The sequence below is a fragment of the Emys orbicularis genome, chromosome 4 (genome assembly GCF_028017835.1).
Source record: "Emys orbicularis isolate rEmyOrb1 chromosome 4, rEmyOrb1.hap1, whole genome shotgun sequence".
Classification (NCBI taxonomy): domain Eukaryota; kingdom Metazoa; phylum Chordata; order Testudines; family Emydidae; genus Emys; species Emys orbicularis.
In genome coordinates this window covers 86448173-86466746 of record NC_088686.1, presented here as the reverse complement: position 1 = coordinate 86466746, position 18574 = coordinate 86448173, and the positions used below count along the sequence as shown (strand labels likewise).

The following is an 18574-nucleotide window of genomic DNA, read 5'->3' as shown; positions in this document are numbered from 1 at the left end:
GCAGGAGAAAAGATGAGAGAGAATAACAGAAAGCAGCAGGAGCTGCAGGGAGAGAGAGGAGGAGGAGCCTCTTATGTACCTCTTTAGCACCCCCAGGAGCCTGGACTGATTAACACCAGCTTCTCAGGGAGCTTCCTGTTTCCTGCTGCTTCCCTTAACCCACTTGAGGAGAACAGGCAGTCAACTGAAGTAGTAGGAGCCAGTTAGGCCCTTAAGATGCTGATATCTTCCCTCACTCAGGCCCTGCTACTAGCCTGCTTATTTGTCCCCTTCAATTGAGTGTTGAGCGCCACTATAGCTGGCACAGAACAGCAGTCATGAGTGAAAGAAGAAAACGCCCCTCTGGGGCAGCATTCAGAAAAAGAAAGAAAGCAAAGGAAGCTTTTCTATCTAAGCAAGAAGGAGCTCTCCTGAGATACATAGACACAAATGTTCACCGTGAGCCTTCTGTCCCCAGTGAGGATGTGAGTGGTGAGGAGATGCCTGATCTTCCAGTTAGTCAGAGTGCAGGTGACCGGGCAGCTACTGCAGCATCCATATCTCCATTTCAAATGGCTGTAACCATGCACGTTCCTGAAGAAAAGTGTAGATCAGAGAAGAGTGTGGTGGAGGCGCAAGAAACAGCTGCTGCTGAGTTTAGTTCCTTAAGTCTAAATGATCCAGGACTGTGGACCCACTTGAGCAGTAGCCTGAGGGACTTCCTTGTACTGCATGGGCCACAGCAAGTGAAAAACGTCATGTTCCCGAAAGACAATGAAAATAGAAGTTTCCATCCAACACATTACTGGCGTGAAATCCCCAATGGTGACAAAGTGGAGAGGCCATGGCTTATGTACTCAAAAACCCAGAATGCTGCATACTGTTTTTGTTGCAAACTCTTCCAGTCTAATGTTCCAGCCACATTGGGTTCTACAGGAACAAAGGACTGGAAAAATCTGGCTAGAATTCTGGCATGCCATGAGAAGGCAGCAAATCACCAGAGAGCATTCCATAGGTGGAAAGAGCTTGAGATGAGACTAAGGTTAAAGGCCACCATAGATGATCAGCATCAAGAGAAGATTGCATCAGTCTCTTTACTGGCAAAATGTTCTGAAAAGGCTCATTGCCGCTACCCAAAACCTAGTACTGCGTGGCACTTCAGATCAGCTATATGTGCCAAACAATGGAAACTTCCTTAAAATTGTGGAGCTGATGGCTGAGTTTGATGCTGTACTCCAGGAGCATCTAAGAAGAGTCACCACCCAAGAAATGTACACACACCACTACCTTGGAAAAATTCAAAATGAGATCATACAGTTACTGGCAACAAAAGTCAAACAGAAGATTGTGGCAGATCTGAAGTCAGCAAGATATTACTCTGTTATTCTGGACTGCACACCTGATATCAGCCATATGGAACAAATGACTTTAGTGATGCATTTCGTAACAACAATAGAACCTAGTGAAAATGTCCCTGCAATGGTGACTGTCAGAGAGCATTTTCTAGAATTTATTGACATTGATGATACTACAGGAGCTGGTATGACAAATGTGCTTCTTAAAAAGCTGGAAGATACGGGAATTGCAATAGCTGACATGAGAGGTCAGGGCTACGATAATGGTGCCAACATGAGAGGAAAGAACAGAGAAGTGCAGACACGGATCCGAGAATTAAACCCTCAAGCTTTTTTTGTCTCATGCAATTCTCATTCATTGAACTTAGTGGTCAGTGATGCAGCATCAGCTTCTAGTGAGGCTGCTGAATTTTTTAATGTAATTCAAAGCATCTATGTATTTTTCTCTGCATCAACTCATCAATGGCAAATTTTGAAGCAACATCTGGGAACATCTTCTCTGACACTGAAACCACTGAGTGCCACACGATGGGAAAGTTGAGTGGAGATGATAAAGCCTGTCAAGCACCAAATTGGGGAGATAGATGATGCCATAGTTGCCATTATGGAGGATAATGCTATGACCGGAACTGTTTGTGGGAGAACAGTGGCAGAGGAAAATGGAATCACCAGAAACATACATAACTTCAAATTTCTGTGTGGCTTAGTGTTGTGGCATGACATACTGTTTGAAATAAATGTTGTAAGCAAGAGACTCCAAGGTGTTGACCTTAATATATCTGGAGCAATGGAACAACTGGACAAAAAAAAGTCATACCTACAGTCTTACCAGTCAGATGAGAGATTTCAAAACATTCTGAAGAGTGCACAGAAGTTGGCAGAGGAACTTCACACTGAAGCTATTTTCCCACCCATTCAAGAATACAAGAGTCACCGAAGAAAAAGACATTTTGATTACGAGGCACGGGATAAGACCCCAAACAACAATTCAAAGTTGAATTCTTTAACCAGGTGCTAGATTGTGCAATACAATCAGTTGAAGATAGTTTCATGCAGCTCAAGGAACACAGCAGAATATTTGGGATGTTGTACGATATTCCAAAACTCCTCACTATACCTGAAGAAGACCTACACCAGCAATGCAGGGCACTAGAGACAGTGTTGACAAATGATGACATGCACGATATTGATGCAAGTTATTTAGGTGATGAACTGAGAGCCCTTTCAAGATACATTTCAGCAGGATCAACTCTAAAGGCTGTTCTGGAATATTTGTGCACAAATAAGATGACCACCCTCTTTCGAAATGCTTTTGTTGCTCTGTGCATACTTCTAACACTTCCTGTAACAGTTGCCAGTGGAGAACGCAGCTTCTCCAAGCTGAAGTTAATAAAAACACATCTACACTCCACAATGACACAGGCCTTGCAACCATCTCAATAGAGCATGAGCTGGCCCAGACTGTGGACCTTCAGCAGGAAGCAGTTCAAATCTTTGCAACCAAGAAGGCATGGAAAGTACCACTTTGATTATTCAAACAGATAAAAATGCTAGTGTTTACTATGCAGACAAGAAAAGTTACATTTGCTGTTCAGGCGTTTGAAAGTTAAGTGTTACTTACAATTTTTGAACAAGGCATTTTAAGTTGTTAGTTCTCCTTTATTGGGGTAGGTAGCAGAGCAGTACCATGAGAGGAGTAGAACAGGAAGAACGCAGAATTGAGACCTTTCAAAGTTTTGGCCCAAGTGAGGGGGCATGAGGGTGTCATTTGAGCTCCCCACCTCAGGTGCCAAAATGTTGTGGGCCGGCCCTGGCAGCTTGACTGGAATGCAGAGGTTGAGGAGCTGAGCATTGGGCTTTTGGGGAATGTTGGGAGAGTTTGGGACATGAAGCCAAAGGCAGGTAGGGAAGACTGGCACATGCTGAGGTGGTGGAGGAAGGGAGCTTAAATGAGAAGCCGGGAGTTGGGGGCGAAAGAGTGGATCAAAGACAGGCCAGAGCAGACAGGAGGTTTTATACTCATTAGAGTACACTCCTCTCAGAACATGGATTGGAACCCAGGATTCCTGAGTCTCACCATTCCTCTGAATTCTGCCAATAAGGAAATGCCGTGGCAAAATATCTCCCTCATCCCCCTCTAATAGTTGGATGACACACTACTGCATTCAGTTAGTTACTCTGTTAGCACAAGTGGCAAAGATCTGTGCTCTGGCTCTACAGGTTACAGTGCTACTGATAACCTCTGTATGCATCAGTATGGTTCCATACGATGGAATTCTGTTTTTTTTCAGTTTGCTGTTTTAAAATCCTAGGAAGTTATACACAACAAACCTTCATTAAAAGAACATTCAGCCTCCTTGTGCAGATGCATTGTAATAAAGTAGTAATTTACATTAGCACAATTTTTCCATAGGACCCCAGCCTTATTTAGTGCAGAGGATGCCAATAAGAAATGCTCAGGAGATGAATCAAGGTCGTGTAGTGAAGGTAGTGCGTCATCTGTTGCAGACTTTGGAAGATGTTTAGTAAATAAAAGGCTATCGCAATGCATATGCACAAAGTAGCTGAATTAAGGTTGCAGGGCAACCTTAAGACTGGCATTTGCTAATTTTTGAGTTCTTGACTTTGCAACCTTAACATTGTTTGTATAGTTTTTTGATATATAATTATTTGTTTGAAGAAAGTGACAATTTAGTGTGCAGGAATTTGCATGTTTTACAGTCACTGATGTCTACTTAAAGTCAGTCAACTCCACAGTAACTCTGCTCCGACTTGTGGAGGCCCTTCCATTTCAGAAGGACTGATTAAAATATTTTAATGTACTTTCTTTACTGCTGTATCTGGATGTGATACTTTACATTCACCTTACAATATATAAAGTTATAGTAATAAAATAATTTACAGATGCCTTGCGTCTTCATGCTCCTACCTCATTTATACTGAAGTTTGTAAACTAGGCATGAAGGGTGGGATCCACAAAGATACTTAGGTGCCTAGGTCCCATTTTTAGACACTACTGTGATCCACAGAACTTCCGCTTCACTGCTGCTTAACCTAAAATCGCTGAGTGCTGTAGTTTTCGCAGTAATAGTTCCCTAGGCAACTATGTTTCAGCCTCTGAGCATACACACTGCTACCTCACTCCAGGTACACCAATGCCTATACCTCACCTAAGTGCCTGTGAGATTTACAGACCGGTAAATAGATGTTCAGCTCCCTAAGTCACATGCATGCCCTGATCCAATGGGAGGGGGGTGGGGGCAGAAAAGGAGAAGAACCTTTCTAATCTTTAGCCTAGTGGTTAGGGTACATACCTGGGAAGCAGGAGACCCCTAGCTCAAGTCTCCCTCTGCTGAGGAGGGATCTGAACAGGGATCTACTCCCTCTCAGGTGAGTGATTTAACCACTAGGCTACAGAGTATTCTGAGAGGGGCTTCCTCAAGCTCTCCTACTGAAGTTGTTCCACTTTAATTAAATAATAGGGCCAGAGAGTTAGACCAACTCTATATTCTAATGGTTAGAGCATTCACCAGAGAGGTGGCACATCCCTGTTCAGATCCCTTCTCATCAGACAGAGCGGGGACTTCAACTAGGAGGGTTTCCCATATCCCAAGAGAGTACCCTAGCCATGACAAAAAAGGTTTTAAGGGAGCTCCTCCTTCCCCCTGGCTGTTTTGTCTAGAATGAGATGGCATCTGATTGGGCCCCACACACAACTTCAGTGGTCAGTGCCCATCTTCCTCTGTTTGTGAATCACAAGCAGCCTGGACTTAGATGCCAGACTGACACAGGGGTGGGGCTTCGTACCCTTCTCAGCATCATCTTCTATTAGCTAGCTTAGGCAGCTCATCTGAGATGCTGGCTTTGTAGATCCCATTCTAAGGCACCTCTCTCTCCCATTTGTTCTATAGGAAGCCTAGGTACCTATCACAGGCTTTGTGGATCACAGTATTTCTGTGATTTTCTAACCTAAATCCCCTTTGTGGATCCAGGGCAAAGATCCCAAAGAGCGAGACACATCTTGAAAAACATGAGTTCCAGGTGTCCAGCATCCCTTGCTATTTATCTCTGCCAATACCATGATGCACAGGAACAGTAAGTTGACTTTTCCATTTTTTTTTCATACCGCCAAAAAAGAACTGATTTCTGGATTTTTCATTGTGAACATAATACAGGGATTGCAACCAACCACATTTTATAGCAGTCAAAATTAGCCACACAGCAAATGGTCTGCATCCTTTCATTCTTGAAGTCAACATGTAACAAACCCTTTGATTTGATTCCTGAAAGAAAATTGATTCACAGATGCAGTTCAAACTATTTTTTTTTAACCGATTTTGCAGATCTCATTGAAGTGGATATAAAGTTAAGATTTTATTTTCTCAAGAGTGATATTTTCCTTTCTCCCGTTATTTTTGCTAATTTAATTTGTTTCTAATGCAGCGCTTCTGAAACTGTAGGTCAGGACCCCAAAGTGGGTCCTGACCCTATTTTAATGGGGTCAACAGGGCTGGCTTAGACTTGCTGGGGTTCAGGCTTTATCCCGAGCCCCACAATCCTGGGCAGCGGGGCTCAGGTTATAGGCCCCCTGGCTTGGGCTGAAGCCCTTTGGCTTGGGCTTTGACCCGTGCCCTGCCTGGGGCTCAGCCTTTGGCCCTCCCAACCCAGAGCAGTGGGACTCAGGTGAACTCAAGCTTCAGTCCCCCCTTCCTGGGGTCGTGTGGCAATTTTTGTTGTCAGAAGGGAGTCACAATGCAATGAAGTTTCAGAACCCCTGCTCTAATGTATATTAAAAGCTGAATAAATATAAGGTTAAAATTAAGCATTTTTCATGAGTTTGCACGTCAAGGCTGGATGTGGTTGCCAAAAAGCTGTTAGAAACTAAATAACAGAGGGATACCCTCAAACTGCTTGTCACAGGGTTTACTACTCATCGCTGACACACCTCCTTGTGGCTTATTTAGGGATTTGCTCTCAACCAGTCTGACACCCCCTTCTTTTGCCTCTAGGCCCTGGTCTCCCTTGGTCTTTTTGGAGTCAAGTTACATCCTCTCCAGGACTCAAGTTGCTCCCTCCTTGTGGCATGGCCCTCTTGCCAGCTCACTATAGTTTTCCCCCTCCGGGACATCAAAGTTCCTCTGGACAAATAGTCTCAGGCAGTCTTCTAATCCACTGCCCTGACTGTGCTATTTCCACAGTGGCTGGTAGGGGAACACAAGCCCACGCTCTACTCCAGGTTCCAGTCCAGAGTCCCTATGCCCCAACAACCAGTCTATACACCCTCACACCGTCACAGCTTTCCTGGGCTCCTTTCTTTCTTCTCTAGCTCTGCCGACCCCCACACCCCCGCCCCTTACCAGTGGAGCTTCCTCTGCTCCCTGTGACTATTCCCCCCCAAAAAAAAAGTTCTTGCCAGAATCTGTATTCCCAGGCCAAATCCCAGGGTTTATCCCTCTAGAACCACTTTGTCTCTTGCCAAATCTCCTCCTCTAGGGAGAGGCTGCAGCGTTCCTTTCTACCAGCCTCTCCTGCTCACCTTGCTGGCTTAATACAAGTTTAGCCTGCCCCTATCCAGCTGGGCTTCATCATCAATTAGTCTTTATTAGTCCCTGGCTCTCCTCCAGCAGCCTGTCACATGCTAAATTGACCCTTTTTACCTACTCGGAGCTTGTGTGGGGTAGTCACCCCATCACACCGTTTTATAGCCCATTCTAGGATGGTATCTTGCTTCCAAAATTTGTCAGTGAAAGATGCTGCAGGGAAACCATCCAAATACCCATGCAAAAAGCTTTTAAGAATGTTAATTGCTGAACATGTTTAACATGCAGACCCCTTTTATTGATATTAACTGATCAATGTATTGTATGATAGCTCTTTCAATGTTTTCTGTTGATCTGAAGAAATATTGGTTTTGAAACATTTACTTACAAATCTTTCTGGTGTGTTAGTTATTTATTTTAGAATATTTTCCATTTTATGTATTAATTAAATCAATGCAAACTGTAGCAGTATAAACTAATACTTTAAGAAAACTATTTCAGGAGAATAAATTTTTACACCATAATCAAAAATATTTAAAGATGAGTCACATTTTATATAATCTCAATTTTTACCAGTGTGAAGATATATTTGTAATTTCTTGCAAGTTTTACTTTTAGATCTTATTTTTGAGTTGATGTAATAGCTTCTTCAAGTCGGTGGCTCTAAAGCAGTTACTTTATATGTATGATTTGTTGAAATGCTTGGCTATGTAAACAGATATTCAAAAATATCAAAATGTGAGTTATTACACAAAGCCTCTGGTTAATGGCATATGTGTAAAAAAAATGTAAAGATCTGGTATATCACTTTTTAGAATTTACCTTTTAAAATTGTAGTGCAATTTCCCCTCTTCATCTCTCAAATGTGAAAGCAGGATAAACACACACGTTAAAAGGAATGTTGTAATCCTCTTTATTTACTTTGTGTATTATGATGAATTTTGGTATAGTTGTATGTAGAAAAAATAATTAAAAAATTAACAAAGGAATGTTGCTCAGACTTATAAATGAAGTGGCTCCACAGATATACATACACTACACTGTAGTGAAATGCTTTCTAGAAGTGACCACATTACATTCTATTTGTGAAAAGTTACATAAATATTCTAGCACCAAAATACAGAATATCTTTTGAACAAAATAATTGGTTTCTCTTAAACTAATATAGTTGAATATTCACTTACATATTCTGACAGCATCCATTTTCTGAATGAAACTGAAAAATACATTTCCCATCTTGGAAACAATTTACCACTCAATTATTGCAGTATTTTTGTAGTATTTTTGGTCCCATGATGTGAGAGAGACAAGGTGGGTGAAGTGGTCCAATAGAAGATATTACCTCAAACACCTCACCATTAGTTAGTTATTCTAAGCGGTAGATCTCAATCTTTTTTTCTTTTAAATATTTTCAGCACTTTCAGCTGCCAATATATTTTTTCTGCACTGGATCAGACATCAGGTGTCAGAGCTCATGGAAACAATACAGAAAATCAACAACAGAGCAGCAATATTCTGTTTTAAGCTGTAGCTGCTTTGAGAACCATGTCTGTAATACACCTCTTCACTGTTATCCCATCTTCTGTTTCATCCTTTCACCATCAAAAATAACCTAGCTCTTTATTGTAAGCTCCTCAGGACAAGGAAAATATCTTACTACCTATTTGTGTAAATATACATATTGTGTAAATTCGTAGTGATCTATACATGTTTTGAAATATCCATCCTTTGGATAATAAACAAGGGAGAAACATCATAAAACAAACCATCATAGAAGCAAATAATTTTTCCCATAGAAATTAAAGACAGACTATCAATATGGGATTAGTGTTGCATGAATATGGAGGTTTTGCATTTTTGTTTTTTAAACAGGACATGCACTGACTGCAATGAACAAATAAAACTGGGACACAGCAAACATTAAAGGGGTGCCTTTCCACTACTGCTTAACTCTTCTACCCTCCCTTTTGTAAAATAAAAACCTGTTTATTATTCTGACTTTATCTGCCTTTATTATTATTGTAATCATTCCCCCAGATATCTGTTCCTTAACGTTTCTTCTTTGTTCATATATGTTTATCTTCATCTGTTATGTTCAAAAAGTAAGTGCAGATCTTTCAGGATTGATTCTAAAATCAGACTGAATATTTAGCAATGAGCAAACCTAAAAAAAACCAAACACATAGGTGTTTTAAAATGTGTGTGTATTTCAGGTAAATTTGTAACAAGATACCCTCCCCATTACTACTCTTTTCTCCTCTCCCTTCCACAGCTCTCTCTCAAGTCAGTATTAAATGGCTTTTTAGCCTTTTTCCTTGAGGATGAGTTTATTGCATTTGCTATGGACTGGAGAATTGCACCTTATTTTGCCCCCCCAGTGCTAAGTTAAATAAACATTACAATTGTAACTGGTACAAGTAGCCCAGAAAGATTACATAACAATAATTACTCTGAACTGCATAATTGCAGCTTTATATTACTGCCAATTTAGACTGCAATCTTTTCGGAAATTGCTATTACTTTCTAAAATGACAACTAAATACTACAAACCTGTTTAAATTTTCCTCTGATTTTTTCCAGATCTTCATGAAGTTTGTCATAAGTGGGGTCTTCATAAGGGTATTTCTGAATCATTCCTATTAATGATTCCAGAGCCTTTATTTTTTTACTGCAAAAAATGAAAATACAGATTTTCTTATGGTGGTTCTATTCAGCAGAAATAAGATTGTTTCAGTTGCCACATGAAGACGACACTGAGTATTTAATATTAAAGTGTTACACTTCAAAATACATGACCAATCCTGCCACCGTTTTCTCATACAATGTTCCCCATTTCGGTCAATGAGACTACCGATGTCAATCATATGCTGTATCAGTTTTTCAATACACACACTGTGTGTACTTTGTGTTAAATGCATTTGTAAATATCTTGACAAAGATTTTTCCTTAGACTCATTAGAAAATATAGTATTGGGAAATATTTATAATATGTTTCCAGACCAGTGGCTGGAGGGAACTATGAAAATGCAACGTATTACTAAACAGATTATTACTATTCTTTGTTACCAATGATGATAAATGTAAGACAGATTGCCAAAATATATTTCAAAGTTGTTTATGTGTGGTGGTGGCAGCTCTTTAAGGTACCTCTACCACAACCTGACACTAGAAAAATTATAATGACCTATGGATATACACATGGCAGAGTTTAAAAAAAAAAAAAAAAAAATCTACTTCCCACTTGGCAGGACAGGCACTAAGAAATTCAGACTCTTGGTATCAAAAAGCTTTTGCAAGACATACTTGTGTTGCAGTAAGGAAAAAATAAAAGTAATTAAGCCATTCTCCAGGTAGGGCAAGCCGAGATTGCAGGCATTCTGGCACTACTTCTGGATCATTCATGAAATAGTACTGATGCCCTTACATCTCACTGGCTTGAGAAAATGATTCCTGACAGCTAAAGATCAGATCTAAAATGGAAATGGGAGCCTATAGTCACCGTTATTACTGACACTGAGTTCTAAAACACTCAAAGTGCAGTACAGTTGTGGCATTCACATTAGACTAACATGCACTGCATATGTCAGGTGAACAAGACAGCTGCAATTGGACATCTGCGCAAACCAAAACTAATTAGGAGAAGCTGGTCAGGGTTTTAGGTTGACTGGGTTTGTATCAACCCAGGTCTTCAAATGCTCTGGTATTGAAAGAAATATTACTCAGTATCTTTTTATAAATTTTATTAAAATACTTTAATAGTAATAGTAACTTAGCTTTGATGATATTTTTTAATTACACTATCAAATTAAGAAAACAAATTAGTCACAAGACTGTAATGGAATTAAATAATTAAATTAATACTAAATAATTCTTAAAACCCAAGGAGGTGACTAAAGAAGTAGCCGTCTGTTTGGTTATGAGTCTCACCTAAAGAATTTTACTAAATTCAACCATTCCTGTTATAGATTTGATTAAGTATCTTAATACTGAAACCAAATAATCATCTAATGTCTGGACCACAGCCTCAGAGCAAATTATAAAGTTTCCTTCCCAGATTTCAATTCTTACTTGGCGTCTAACCCTTTCCTCCTCCCTTCTCCCTCACTGCCCACCAAGGATCTAATAATAGAGACTTTAACAGAACACTCTTGATCAGCAGATGTTAAACAACTCTTATTTACCAGAAATTATAGATGACACTCAAGTCTCTCAGGACTTTTAGACAGACACAGAACACACTTTAATGAATAATTTTTTGAGACAATATATAAGGCTGCTTAAACCTGGGGAACTTTTCTTTCAGGCACCTTCGCTGTGTGGACTTTATGGGTGCTCTCATACAAATGTGAATGCACACAGCCACACACTTACCGTAGTTTTTTATTTTCTGGGTGTGGAAGTGTCTCCCAGCAAATAAAAATAAAAGACAAACCAACAAGATAGGTAAGAGAGGGGATGCACACTCTTCAGCTCTTAGTCTTCTTGTCTCTTCTAAAATAGGCTCTGGAACTGCAGTAAAGGAGATGGTGATGTTTTGCTGGCACAGAGCTTCTCACTAAAAGGTCTCCTTCTAGTGCAGGGAGAGACTCGTCAAAGGCTGGAGCAGCCTGGCTGTTGATGTTGTGACTTCCTCTCCCCAAGGTGATCAGTCTGGGAGATTCTGGAAGATCAGTCTTTCTGCAGATGGCTTGTTGACCTGAAAGCTTCTCAGACTTTCATTTCACAGACTCATAGAATATTAGGGTTGGAAGAGACCTCAGGAGGTCATCTAGTCCAATCCCCTGCTCCAAGCAGGATCAACACCAACTAAATCATCCCAGCCAGGGCTTTGACAAGCCAGGCCTTAAAAACCTCTACAGATAGAGATTCCACCACCTCCCTAGGTAACCCGTTCCAGTCCTTCACCACCCTCCTAGTGAAATAGTGTTTCCTAATATCCAACCTAGACCTCCCCCACTGCAACTTGAAACCATTGCTTCTTGTTCTGTCATCTGCCACCACTGAGAACAGCCTAGCTCTATCCTCTTTGGAACCCCCCTTCAGGTAGTTGAAGGCTGCTATCAAATCCCCCCTCACTCTTCTCTTCTGCAGACTAAATAACCCCAGTTCCCTCAGCCTCTCCTCCTAAGTCATGTGCCCCAGAGCCCCCTGATCATTTTCGTTGCCCTCCAATCATTCTGATTGTATTGGTTTGGAAACTTTGCTTTGCTCTGCCTTGCAATGCCTTCCTCCAAGGTCTTCAGACAAATCAGGTGCAAGACCTAACTTGGAGCCATGAAACTTGGCCCAATCAGGTTCAAATTAGGTCACCCTTAGCAAGCATCACTTTGGAAAAGTCCTATTAAAAATATTCTGTGTTTTGTATTACACAGAGAGACTAAGTCTGTGACCACTCTTCCCAACACCCCCCGCCCCCAAATAAATATAAACAATCCAAATACATGAGACCACTTTAGAGGAAGCTAGCATGGTCTTATGTGAGAGCAAGGTCTTAAGATGACATTATGTCACCAGTTTACAAAAAGTTCAATATAAAAATCCTATTAAAAAGAGCACCCTTGAAACAGCCAGTTTAGCAAACATTTAGCAAAATTACAAATAAGTTCAAACTTATGATCACTTTCAACATCTCCATTTCTTCAACAAGGCAATTTCAATACCTTCCTGTTCTGAAACTGGTATATAGCTCAAACAACTATCTTCTGGAATCTTCATCTTGATAAGGTTTAAAGTAACTTTTCTCTATCAAGAGAAAACCCATTTGAAATATTACACTTTAAGTTCTATACAAGGTCTGCATTTCCACATAAGCTATTCCCCTCACACATACTTAAGGTAAAAATCAGTTATGATCACAGCTGATACCTAATTTAATGTCAGCCCTGATCAAGAATTATACCTAGTATTTGAACAAATGTTGAATGTTACAGTTTACTGAGCTAACTGGGTAACACACAATGGACAGGGAAAATCCATATTCCTGTTGTGTTCACTTCATTAGCTGTCTACATGAATGTGAACTGAATTTAAAATTATCTCTAAGAGCTGGTCTACACCAAAAACTTACAACAATGTAGCCACAATGTAGCTATGCCAACTTAATCCCAGGTGTAGACGATGCTAGATCAAAAGAAGAATTCTTCTGTTGACCTACCTACTGCCTCTCAGAGATGGAGAACCCCTTCAGTCGCTGTAATGAGTGTCTAAACTGGCGTTTTAAGTGTAAACATAGCCCAAGGCTCTTCACTGAGGGATTCTTAAATATCCCTTTACACCATCCCACTCTCTTAGGTCTAAAGTATAGGTTATCTGGAATATGAAAATTCTGTGTATTTTGGCACCTGTTGCTCCAGGACTGGAATATTCCTTCCACACCACACATACTTTATGACAAGACGACAACAGAAGTGGCTTCTTTTAAAGCAAGTTTAAAAACATTTACATTTAAGAAAGCCTCTGAAGCAACACTGATTTTATTTATGATTTTACATAGGTTTAAATTGTTTATATCTTGTATATTTGTAGTACTTAATTTGTTTTCAGTTGTTGTATTGCGAAGTCTGTGATACATTGTTAGACAGGCATTACATGAATACAATCATATACAAGACTTGGGATGAAAGACACCATATAAATGGAAATTTATAAAAATCTAGCAGGCCTGTCAATCCTGTCATATTAAGAGAACCTGAATATCTAAGACTGCTGGCTAAATACATCTAGATGTATAGAACTTACATGGTTCATGGATGGCACAATTAGCAGATCCAAATCATGGACCTCACCAGATTCGTCATGTACTAAAAGGAAGCCTTGGGTGGGCTAACACAACAGACTCCTTTCCTGAGAACCAAGATTTCAGCTCTGCATTCCTCCTGCCACTGAAATTATGAATGCTGCAGAAGAACAGGCAATAGTAAACACAGGCAGGAAGGGATTCTGCCATTCCTCTGTGGCCCCACACAGATCATAGCAGTGGCATATTGTCCCACAGCTGGGCAGAGAATTCTCCCAGTGCAAGCATGGTGTAGGAGAGCAGTAAGATATCCTATTCGGACCCCCATCACAACCTCAGTGTAGGGAGTGTGCCGTGGCTGAAGGAAAATGCTGCATAGACTCTGACCCTCAATCTTTAGCAGTAAGAACTCGGTACACTCTCAACTAGTAGTTTCACTCAAAAGATAATATCTACAGTTATATCAATAATTTATATTTTTCTCAGCATCATAGCTGTGAAGAGGGCATCCTTGCATGTATGATACTGTCATGGTTTCTACTTTACTTCATTTCAAAAAACCACTCTGCCTGCGGTTTGCAAATTTGATTCTTGTAATGCGAAGAAAAAAAAACAAATTATCGGTTGTTCCTCCTGTATATTTCTTAAAGAAATAACGAGCTTTACTAGGGCACCTATAAAAATATTTTAGCCTCTCCTTAGAGAAAAGAAACTATTAAATTCAGGGCAATCAATATTAATAAATACTATTTTTTTAAACCATACCTGGGCTTTTCTTCTGCAGATCTGTGAAGCAGACGCTGCCATGTCAATGCAAACCCAAGATAGTATCCAATCTGTGAATTTATAAGAATTCAATAAAAAAAATTCCCCTTTATCTGTATTCATTTAAACAATAAGTTAATACATTCTAGCTAATCACTAGTACATGACAAACTAAAATAGAAACATCTTGTTATGCTACTTCTAAAATCTGTTTTGCATCAGCGTGTGCTGAACCTCTTCAATTTAAACTGCAATGGAAAGTGCAGTTTTGCAAAACACCCCACCATATTTCATCTGCTTTGTTCCCTCAGAAATGTGTACCTCTATTACCACACGTCTGAGTCATAATTACAAATCCAGCTTCATGGGGGGAGAGGGGAAGAGAAATGATGGCACTGAACTTAAGACACCTAGGAGATAAGATAATGGGTAACATTTTCAAAAGCATGCATTTTCTAACGTGATTTAGACATTTAGGAGCCTATGTCCCACTGACTTTCAATGAGACCTAGGGTCCTAAGTGCCTAAGCCACTTGGGTGTTTTTGAAAATTTTACTCCCTATAAATACCTGAGAGAGAAATTTGGCAGGATTATCTGTATCAAGCATCTTTTAAAATGGTTGAGCAAGTTCTGAGAGCTTTTGCATGGCCACAATTGTCTTGACCACCACTCCTTTGGTAGTCCTTTTTAGTCCTTTGTGGTCCTCTGAGGCAAGCCCATAACATGAAATCAGAAAGTTCTGCAGCCAACACTGAAAGATCAGATTCTTAGCGTAGTTAACTGTTTATTATATTGAAAGAGATGGCTGCCACTTTCAGTTTCATAACAGTTTTCATTCTAATGCCCAGTTTTCTGTCACTCAATTTTCTGAAACCCCAAACTTCGAAGCTGAATAATTCCTGAAAGTGAATTTGAGCAAAAATGGTTAAAGCTTTCTTTTAATTATGAAAAAAAAAGGGGGGGGGTGGAGAGAATACATAGCTCACATTATAAAATAATTACTGCAATTTTTTTTGGTAAACATTCTACACCTAACATGGTGAGAGGGAGAAAGCTGAAAATTGGGGTGGATCCTTCACTGAGCTCACGTGAAGGTAACAGTTGTTTTTTATTTGATTGAGTTATTCTCTTTCACAAAATGTATGTCCCAATCTTGCACAGAAATCCACCTGATCTCAATGAGACTGTGCAAGCAGATTGGGACCTTTAACTGCAGAGACAAGGTAGGCAGTACAGTAATCTGGTTAAATTACCATTACAGTAAAAACTGTAATGAAAGTGAAAAACAAATAGAAAGGGCTGCTATTCACTTTTTTTAAGGTATGCAGGTGGGAACCTAGATCCTGCACAGCTCCTGGGATGCACAGGAGTGGGTTTCTTTTCTTCTCTATTAAGATGCATAGAATATGATGCCCGGGTGGCATCTAGCTAAACTGCTCCAGATTATGGAAGTTACATCCTCTTATTGCCAATATGTACAAGCCAGAAGAGTTTTAATGTTGAGAGTAAAGATCCTTTTTATGTTTTTATTTTTCTCTTTTTCTCATAAAACAAAAACAAACAAAATCAATACAAAAATATATTGAGAATGTTAAAGCTTCATGTTTAGGCATTCATGTGACAAAATACCTCCTTTAAGTGAGTTTCGCTGACGCTGCCTGAAATACAGAGTAGTGCATAATAGTACAAGACACGACACATGTATATCTAAGGTTGAAGGAAAAAATGTGAAATTGTTTTATTTGAGAAACAGGATGTTATTATGTAATTAAAGACTGCACAACACACATGCACCTACAACCTCAACTGTTGCATCTTATGGAATTTCAAGTGCTTAACCAAGCAATGTTGATGTTTTCTTAATATAGCTTTTTGTATGGGATTAAATGGTAGATTCAGAACAGTTTACAAATCAGTTTTTTGTGTGTTCCTGGAATGAAGGCCATGGAGCAATACAAACAATACAAGATTTAGGTCACCCATCATGCTCTGCTCAGGCACTACTTCAGTACAACACCATCTAATCTCAGCAACACATTGATTTTTAGGAAGTTTCGACATTTACCTCAGACCCAATCTTGGCACCATGTAGTGCTCCATACCTCCTTCCCTCAATAACACCAACATGACTTCCTTCAGCATAACCTTCTTGATACCCTTCACCATGAAATCTGTAAAGGGAGAAATAGATATGGTTTTATTAGGATTATTTTTTTAATATCAGCAAAGGCATAATGCAGAAATACTAGGCCATACAAATACTGAATATTTTATTATTTTTACTGAAATATTGCCTTCATAATTCCAACAGATTTCAAAGCAATTTCAGACTGCTTATTCGCGAGACAAAGTGGAGTAACAATTACACCACTCTATCTGCTATAAAGTGGTATCAGAGAGACAAGGTGGGTGAGGTAATACTTACTGGACCAACTTGTTGATGAGAGAGTTGTTGTTTAATATATTAGATTAAAGAATACAATTTAAAGATGACAAAAGTTCTGTTAGACCATCCAGCTCTGGCTCAAATGCTTTGTTTCTCTCACCAACAGAAGTTGGTCCAATAAAATATATTACCTCACCCACCTTGTCTCTTTCATATCCTGGGACTGACATGACTACCACTACACCGCATACAGTAGTATTCTGCAATATTTGATGTCTTGGTTAAGGTAGAAAGGCTGGGAAAGGGAAAGAAAAATCTAAAGGGGAGACTCTCAGAAATTAGTGTTAAAAGAAAGCATTCAGATATGTAACAGATGGTGGTAGATATCTTGTCTGCAATGATGGAGGCCAACGTTTAAATCCCAAACAGTGCAGCACTCTCTCTTTCCAGCCAGCATTTGCAAAGAAACGAACATAGAATCTTAATGTCTATGATTCTTTAACCTAATATATTAAAAAAACAAACTCCCCTGCTTTGGTAAGGTGGGTGACAGGGCAACACGGTAAGACAAATGTCTTCCTTACAGCACCTTCCCAATGGGGCGAGCGCTAGGAAATCTCGGCACAGCCGGGGGCAGTCCCTGCGCAGGCAGGCGCTGCTTTTCACAGCTGTGCTTAACACGGTTTGCCAGAGCCCCGCGGCAGGCAAGTAGGCTCCTGGCTCGGGGCCGCCTCCAGCTTTAAACGCCAAGGGATGACGGCTCTCACGCACCTCCCCAGTCTCGGGCTCCGCCGCCTTTCCAGGCCTTTGTTATTTATCCACCTTGCACCAGCCGCAGCCCCGCGCGCAGCCCGACCTCAGCAGCGAGAGGGAGGAGCTGAGGTTGCGGCGGAACGGTATCGTAACGACACCCTACTTCCGGCTTCCGTACTGCGGCCGCGTCACGCGAAGGGGGCTCGCGCTCCGGCTCGGAGGGGAGGGGCGCGCCCCGCCTGTAGCCGCAGCGGTCTAAGTTCGCTCCCCTCCGGGGCAGGGAGGGCTGATCTCTCCCCCCTCCCCCGCCCCGGTACCGTTACGGGGGAGAGACCCGGCCCCGGGCAGGGCTCCCCTCTGCCAGCCCCACCTCTCCTCGGCCATCACGATAGCGTCGAACATATCCGAAGCGCTGGCAGCCGCCTCCATAGCGCGACGAATCTCCCCGAACTCCCGGCCGGACGCGCAGGCTCCACTCAGGGCATGCTGGGAAGGGACGGCGAGCCGGAGGCCTCAGGGCCGAGGCGCTTCTAGTGCGCAGGCTCGAGGGGGGGACAAGGAAGGAGCGTCCCTCGCTGGCCTGTCCCCATCCGCGCCGCCGCGGCTAGTGGGCGTGGCTTCCTCTCGCTCTGCCCGCCCCGCGGAGCCCCCGCAGGCCGCCTCCCATGGAAACAGCCCCCTCGTGTCGCTCGCGCTGCCGCCCCCCCTGTAGGGGCCCCGAGCCCGTCGAGATCCCCGCTCCGCCGGGCAGCGCAGCCCCACACCTCGGCTAGAGTATTCGCTGCTCGGCCTGTCCCTGGCGCGGCAGAAGGGGCTGGGGGCAGCTCACATGGTTCGGGCCCCGGGCTGGGACCCAGGAGATCCGAGTCTTTGCTCTGAGGCAGGCTCCCGCAGCGATCGCCTCGTGCTTCCCTTCCCATGTCTGCGGCTTGGATGTTTCAGCCCGAGCCCTCGGCCTGGTTGGCAGGGCTGTGCTAGCCGGGAGCGTCTCCCTCTGTGCATGTGCAATACCCTGGGGTTACTTGGGGCCTCTAGGCGCCGCTGTAATACAAATAAATC

At 41.6% G+C, this 18574-nt stretch overlaps 1 protein-coding gene across 1 annotated transcript; it reads right to left on the bottom strand.

The window, feature by feature from the left end:
* Positions 1-7312: 7312 nt before the first annotated feature.
* LTO1 (LTO1 maturation factor of ABCE1) lies at positions 7313-18105 on the bottom strand. The gene is made up of 5 exons (XM_065402616.1): positions 17886-18105; positions 16442-16547; positions 14376-14446; positions 9425-9542; positions 7313-9038 (listed from the first exon to the last, which is right to left on the bottom strand). Exons 1-5 carry the CDS (start codon positions 17942-17944, stop codon positions 8970-8972), a joined length of 423 nt encoding a protein of 140 aa, XP_065258688.1. The 5' UTR covers positions 17945-18105; the 3' UTR covers positions 7313-8969.
* Between the last annotated feature and the right edge of the window lie 469 nt (positions 18106-18574).

What these genes read in the sequence shown, in the direction of transcription:
- LTO1 (XM_065402616.1), bottom strand. Translation starts at nt 17,944, where the DNA reads ATGGAGGCGGCTGCCAGCGCTTCGGATATGTTCGACGCTATCGTGATG. An exon ending in ATCGTGATGGCCGAGGAGAG is followed by an intron (nt 16,548 to 17,885) that starts GTGGGGCTGGCA and finishes CTCCCTTTACAG; the next exon opens with ATTTCATGGTGAAGGGTATC. An exon ending in GTGCCAAGATTGGGTCTGAG is followed by an intron (nt 14,447 to 16,441) that starts GTAAATGTCGAA and finishes ATAAATTCACAG; the next exon opens with ATTGGATACTATCTTGGGTT.